General features: G+C 35.3%; 1 protein-coding gene across 1 annotated transcript; it reads right to left on the bottom strand.

Annotated features, from left to right (window-relative positions):
- Positions 1-3,116: 3,116 nt before the first annotated feature.
- LOC124460432 (putative glycine-rich cell wall structural protein 1) lies at positions 3,117-3,722 on the bottom strand. Its single transcript, XM_047011167.1, has one exon. The coding sequence runs from the start codon at positions 3,720-3,722 to the stop codon at positions 3,117-3,119; it is 606 nt and encodes a 201-aa protein (XP_046867123.1).
- Positions 3,723-7,815: the final 4,093 nt, after the last annotated feature.

Genomic DNA, 7,815 nt, shown 5'->3' with positions numbered 1-7,815 from the left:
TATAAGAATTTGCATAGTTCTTTATTTCGTTTTAAACTTAAGATTTCAGAACTATTGTTTTAGGTAATTTCGAGTTAGTTTCGAATAACGAATTGAATGTATTTCTGAAAGTGAAAAACTTTGCTTGAGGATCTTTAAATGTAATGAAGATATTGATGAATCGTATAACAATATATCATCATTTAAAATTGTCATTAATGATATATACTCATCTGCATATGGAATATATATATGTATATATATATATTTGCCTCCAGTCATAATTATGTTCATTATATTTTAGCGCTTCTGTTTTGTTCTCTCGTTTCGCATGCTCATCTTTTGTCAGAGTGAAATAATATAATATGATGATGATGATGATGATAATGGGATGGGATGGGATGAAAGGTTATTGATCGATTAAATGTATGCAACATTCTGGGCATTCCAATGAAGGTGGAAGATACAATACCAAAATATGGACACCGGCTCCAGGTAGATTATGTTGTTCCATACATACATACATATATGAAATGCATTTTGTTTTTTTTTTGTTTCGTTTTTTTGGGTTTTGCAGATGGGCGACAATCGTTTGCTGTACCAGATTCCAAATTCAGATGTGGTATAGGTACTGGAAAAACTTGTTTCTTGGTTTTCTTCTCGATGACAACGACAACACCAACAACAACAACAACGAATACAACGACAACGACAACGACGACGACGACGATGATGCTGATCAAAAACGAATCTCTGGCAATTCTCACATTTCCCAATCGGCGCAAAGGCAAAAGACACCAACAGGCATTATTGAAAGTTTTTCAAAGTTCCATCAAAGAGACAAACAAACACAGATAGAGATGGAGACAGAGACATGGAGAGAGAGAGAGAGAGACTCACACTAAGTCACGTGAGTTTTTCCTCAAATTGGTAACAGGTTTTTGGTCATCTTGGCCAATTCCAAAGACTGCAGCTGGCAGAAAGTTTTCTTCTCTAGTAACTTGTGCATTTTGGACTTGCCATCAGCTTTGTGGTCAGAAAAATATGCGGATGTCTATGTGTGTGTGTGTGTGTGTGTGTGTGTCTACAAACGATGTCATTCCGTTCCAGAGATGGAGCAGCACATCAACTTGTAAATTTGCCAAGTCATTGCTGCACATTCCAAGCGCCACTTTAAATTGAAAAAAAAAAAAACGAAGAAAAAAAATTATAAAAATAAAATATAGCCAATCATGCAGTCAAGTTGTATCTAAAAATGGGCGTGTCACTTCTCCAATTAGAGCGGGACAATTTTGAAATTAGGCCAAACGGGACGTTGACGTTAACGGAGCAACTGCAACTGGAAGCCAACTGACAGAAGAGACCATCTAACCTAATTGCCAAGTATGCAGAATAGCCGACCATGGAAATTGAAAAAATTTAAATTCCTACCACTTGAATTTAGTTGATTGCATTCCTTTTGTTTTTTAATAGACAATTTGTTTTGGCTTTAGAATTTGCATTAGAAATTTCTTACATGCCAGAATCAAAGAAAAATTATTAATTTTTTACGGATCATTAGGAAATCATAATTTAAAGAAGAAAAACTTCTTGGGATGATCCATTTTTCTCTTAATGATGCCAATGGAAAATTAACTTATTCAGGCCAGACCTAATGTCTTATCCTTTAGTTCTCATAAGCAAATGCAGATTGTTAGAATGGCGTCACATCGTGCGTATACGTAATTAATGCAAGTCGAAAAAGGATGCCTAGGATTGCCTAAATTGTCTGTTCACTGCATATTTTAGGACATTAAATTCTTTACCATCCAATTAGTTTTATTACCTAAGAATAGTTCGAAAATAACGCTATAAATTTCAAAAAAATAAATCTTAAAACTCGGTCATCATTTTCATTTGCTTATAACTTTGCGATTCTGAAACAAATCGTGATGTATATATATATATATATAAATCTAGATGAAATTTGTTTAATGTTACTTTAAAATATGCTAAATTTTGATAAATTTGATATGTAACATTTTAAAATCGGTTAGAAATTGTCCAAAATTTATTTCAAAACTTGTATTCAATCCAAAACTGCCCCTAAAGCGTTGAAATTTATTCTTTTTTTAATGAATTTGGTAAATGTTTTATTTTTAATAATCAATTAAATTCAATTTCAATTCAATTATGAAGCTCTATTTGAATTAAAAGTAAAATGTTTAATAAAAATTGTTTCGAAATAAAGTTTGTCTCTCTCTCTCTCTCTCTCTCTTAACGAAACATGAGACTTTCAGGAGAGAATTCAAGTACGACATGCTAAAGATACTGAAATACTTTTAAGCATTTTGGCAATTTGAAAATGAATTTTTTTTTAATTTACGAACTCGTTTTGCTTCTGAGGATTGTCTCGCATCTGCGGGTTTGCAGAGTTCCACGTGGCTCCCGACGAATCCGGAACTTCTCCACAGGCATCCAAATGTCACCTGAGAAGAGAGACTACACTTGAAAACTACCAAAGACAATCTCTAAACTGTCCACTCCTCATCCTCTCAGCACTCCATTTCCCCCATGATATGTGCCTTGTTAATCATTTAAAACATATCCTAAGAGCAATATATATCGTAAGTAAAATATATATACAAAACATTTCTCAGATTTACTCAGTTACCAAATGAAATTTTTTCCACTAAAAGCCTGAATTTAAAGAGATTTTTGGCATCTATTTGACTTACCAATGGAATTTTGGCATATTTCCAAAGTCAAATTCATAATTCGCAAATTCAATTTGCTAAATTCAGTTGAAAGTATTGAAATCTTGCCAAGTGTCTGGCGTTTCGAAACGCGTTTACATTACATTTATTTAATTTTTTTTTTGCTTTTTTCAAACTGGTTTTCTTGGTGGTAATCATCGGGTCTACTATGCGAATGGTGGGCATGGTCATTATTAACTTGGCTTTATGCTAAATAATGGCGAAAATAACACACACACACAGACACACACTCGCACAAGACATGAAAACATGTTTGGATTAGCTTCATTTTGAATCAGAATTCGATTTCAATGAATCGAAATTGTGCATCTTAATTTGTTTATTCACAAATCACAAAAACAAATTGCTTATATATTATGCTGGAAATGGAATTCCGGATGCTTAACCACCCCAACTGCCGGCATAGGCATTGGCCGATGCTTTGGCATAGGCTCCATTTCCTCCGCCACCTCCACCGCAGGAATTACAGCCACCGCCGCCTCCGCCATAGGAATAGCTATTGGCACTGCTGCTTGCGTAGGATCCTCCACCTCCTCCCCCGCTGCCGCCGCCGCCGCCCCACTGAGGATAGCCACCACCGCCACCGCCGCCGCCATGATATCCGCCACCACCTCCACCGGGATAGCCACCACCACCACCGCCGCCATGATATCCACCACCACCGCCGCCGCCATGATGTCCACCGCCGCCTCCTTGATAAACAGGCTTTACCACATAGACATCGATTGTGGTGCCGCCTCTTCCGCCTCCGCCTCCGCCATGGCCATAGTTTCCACCACCTCCGCCATGACCATAGTTGCCGCCTCCTCCACCACCCCATCCACCACCGCCACCACCTCCCCAGCCACCTCCTCCACCGCCTCCCCATCCACCGCCGCCTCCGCCATGGAATAGTTTCTTCTTAAGTTGCAGCAACGATGGCGACACCAGAGTCAAACAGCTGCCCAAAAGGAACAACCAACAAAGCAGAATCTTCCCTTGCCTCATTCTCAGTTTGAGTGGTTCCGGTTAATAGTCGAACAAATCCTCCAATTGCAGTGGCCGTTTGTTTTCAAACTGATCGCCCAGAAGCTTTCAACATTTCAATTTATAACACTAACAGGGGGTAACGTCATTATCACCCCTCGCTCAATCTCTTTTCACATCGGAGTTCCTCTCCGAATCGTTGCACTGGGAGCGGAACTGTTTATACAAAGCACAACAATAATAACACAATAACCATTAACTACATTAGTCAATGGGTTAGATGAATTCTGAAAGCCACACCAAACTAGACTAAATCTAACTTCAAGATACACTTTAATTTGATTTCAAATTATTCGAAAAAAAAACTTAATTAAGTTAAGTTTTTCAATAACGGAAACACCATCACTTTATAGCTATTTCATACGGTTTAAGGAGACTACTCTTCAGAGGAAGATCCTTGGGTTCCGAAATGTCTAGTAACCGAGTCTCAAAGAAAGGTTTTAGAAAGTGTTTTGATGACATTTCAAACCGCAACTCATTTAAAACAAGGCAAGTTTCGGTTCCTTTGTGTTTGAAAGGAACCGAAACATATTTTTAAATTTTTGAATTAAGCTTAACATTAAAGATCATCTAACCCATTTGTAAGGGTATTTAATGTATATAGAAAATCATAGCCAATTATATGCATGACATTTGTTATGAGCTGGAAAATCCCTCTTACTCATCTGCCTAACAAAAGAGACAGAGAGAAACTTGAGTGTTAAGAGCCACAGGGTGACCAACTAAACTATGTAATTAAGTAAGTACTTACTAATATTGGGGATATACCAAAGGTTTGCCCATTCTTTCTTCAAACATTCAACATCTCATATTATATATATACATATATAGTAATCAATTACAGGACGATATCTAAGAGAACCCACAAAATCAAGCCAAAACTAGCAAACTGTTTCGGTTAATTGTTGGACAATATCGTCTTGATCTTCTTTCACTGGGTATTCACAGAGTCGACTTCTTTACTTGATGCAACAGCAACCTCTGAAGGGGGGCTATTGATTAATATATGTGAGAACAACATCAAACGACCTTCATCACCAGGTGAATCTTCACTAGAAATGTTGTAAATTTGGTAAATAACAGAGAAATCCCCCATTTAGATAGTATCAGAAAGTCCCCCAAAGTCAACACAGTTTAGATACGGATGCTGCTGCATTAACATTACAAGGGATATGGAAATACCCCGATATCCCAAAAAAAAAACCCCAAAATAAACTGAACATACATATTTTCGAAAACTATGAACCTTTAAGGGGCTGTCCATAAATTACGTAACGCATTCAGGGGGGGGGGGAGGGGTCTCTGTGTGTGTGACAATTTGTGACATAGGGGGGGAGGGGATCGGAAAGCTTGTGACGTAATGTATATTTTTATAACCTTTCAAGACAGAAAAAGTCCGTTAAAAATTCAAATTTAGGCTGTACAAGTGTGTTCATTGGCACAAATACGGTCCCAGTTCCCGATCGCGGTCAGCCAGTGCTGTCAGTTTACGCTACTTAAAGCCTTTATTTGGTCCTCGGACTTTTTAAATGTGACGTTACACTTGAAGGGGGGGGGGGGGGGGGGAGGGGGGTTCAGGCAATGTGACAATCTGTGACAAAGGGGTGGGGGGGGGGTTCAAAAATTGTCAAAAATCGCGTTACGTAATTTATGGACAGCCCCTTAACTGGATATACTTATGATTGATTTGGCTATATATTTTCCAACTATGTGCTCAAGTTGTTATCGTTGTTTGTTTATTAAAAGTTTTTTAACTTTAATCTATTATAAATTAAAGGCTGATAATTCATTTACCACTTTACGTTTGTCAATAAACGAAATGACATTTCAGTGAAGCTTTTATTAAAGTCCTTTTTTAGGATCTGTTGGAGAGTGTGAATCACCCTGATGTTTTTTTAAAGGTTCAAGTTTTAGTTCTAGGTTCAAGTTCAGATCTTTTTAAGCCTAGTTTGCTTTGCTTTTTAAGGCCTTTTAGGCAGTTGAAAGTTTCAAGATATGGAAAATATATATTCTAAAAATGAAAGGATAATATTTATGGCTAGAGTATTGCTGGGTCTATAGACTCAGTGCCGGATTATGCCTAGGTGGGGGGCATTTAGCAATAGAAATATCCAAATGTAAGTTTAAAAATTTTAACTAATACTATGGTTGAAAAAACTTTGTTTTTTTTTTTTAATTTTTTAATAAATAGGCGATTTATTTGTTTCTTATTTAGAGTTCACATATATTTTAAAATACTTTTGTCAAATTTCAAGTAAATTTCTTTAATATTTTCAGTGGTTTTCCAAATTGTTAGTAAATTAGACTGGAAACGCATTTTTCTCAAATTAAATTTTAATTTCCTGGAAAAGTCTCAACTGATCGGTCCCGGAATTTGTAAATCTGATTCGTTCCGCTTTACATAGCTCCAGAGCGGACATGGCTGTCTCCGGGAACCGAACCAGAATCCGTATGCTCATCCTGTAACTGTGGGAAGGTGGAAAACATGCATCTTACAGATCACAAGGCTGATCCCTGAAAACATGATTGCCAAGATGATATTGATGTCATTCGAGTCTGCGACAAAGGCTTAGTAACCCAAAGATTACAAGAATTCCAAGCAAATCCCAGTTCTTAGTTTTAGTGCTCCAAATAAACAAAACAAGATATTCTATTTTTTTTCCATCATTTCAAATTAAATATTTAATTTAAAAATATAGTCATATTTATATATATTTTATATACATACATTTGTATGTATGTATATATGACATTTTGGAATGATTATTATGCATTACATCAGTTATGTATGTATATATATGTATGTATTTGTGGTGTGTGTGTGTGTGTATATGGGGGCAGGGGTGTGCGAATGTGTGTTTGTGTGTGTGTGTGTGTGTGTGGAGTTGTAATTAAGTTTTAATCGCTACATAGGCACGTCAGTTCTATTTGTTGTTGTTGTTGTTGTTGCTGTTGCTTCTTTCAATGGATTGCTTATAAATAAATCGTATATATATATATATATATATTGATGTATGTATATATATATAGAAGATATACTTTATATATATATATATATATTATTGTTTAACATGTTTTTTTGTTTTCCTATTTCTCATTTTGCATTTCATACAAAAAGCTACACATTGAAATTTAACATATATTAAAAAAAAAAAAAAAGAACAAAAAAAATGTATGCATAAAATATAATAATAATTTCATATATGTATGTCTGTATATATTGTTTGTATATATATATATAATTATAATAGAAAATACTATGCACAGTTCAGTTTTTTGCCCAGATGCGCTTTGAGAAATTCCAATTGGGGATGCTGTGTGAAAAAAGGGACGACGACCAAACAAAAGAAGGAACAATTTTTAATTGTCCACACAAAAACAAAAAAAACTATAAAATTTCCTACAGCCATTCCAAAAAAAAAAAAAATGATTAACTTGGAATTTCCTAAGCGAATCCTTATATCCATCTCTCTATATATCCTTTCTCTCCAAATCCTTTCGCTTGCATCTTAAAAAAAAAAAAGGTTTTGACTTATTTGCTATGTTTATGTAAATGTAGGACACAAAAAAATTTAAAAAACAAAAAAAAAATTACATATATGATCGCAAATAAGTTACGATTTACAAAATATATAACTATATGTATGTATGTATGTATGTATGTATATTAGGTATATATAAATACAGATTATTTTTCAATTATTACATACACAATCTTACATTCTGTTGTCTTGTTTCTTTGCTTTTTGTCTAATTTAATGAGGGGACATAGGGAAATTGAGGGGGGTGCGGTCGTTTAGATGATTTTTAATGGAAAATGATTCTAATTTTGTTTTAAAATTTATCTAACATTCTTCATTTCCGTTTTGTGTAGGAACCAACGAGTAGGAAGTGACGAATGGCAAGTAGAAAAGGTGTGGAGGGGGGGGGACGGGTTAAAAGCTGCTTTCAGTTGAAACATTATCTAACGTTTCTTCATTTATATATATATATATATATATATGTATGTGCTAAGTTGGACGGGAAAAGAAGAATAAAGAAAGTGATGAAATGA

The sequence above is a fragment of the Drosophila willistoni genome, assembly GCF_018902025.1.
Source record: "Drosophila willistoni isolate 14030-0811.24 chromosome XL unlocalized genomic scaffold, UCI_dwil_1.1 Seg141, whole genome shotgun sequence".
Lineage (NCBI taxonomy): Eukaryota > Metazoa > Arthropoda > Insecta > Diptera > Drosophilidae > Drosophila > Drosophila willistoni.
Note: the sequence above shows the minus strand (reverse complement) of the source record. Positions and strands in the feature narration are given on the sequence as shown.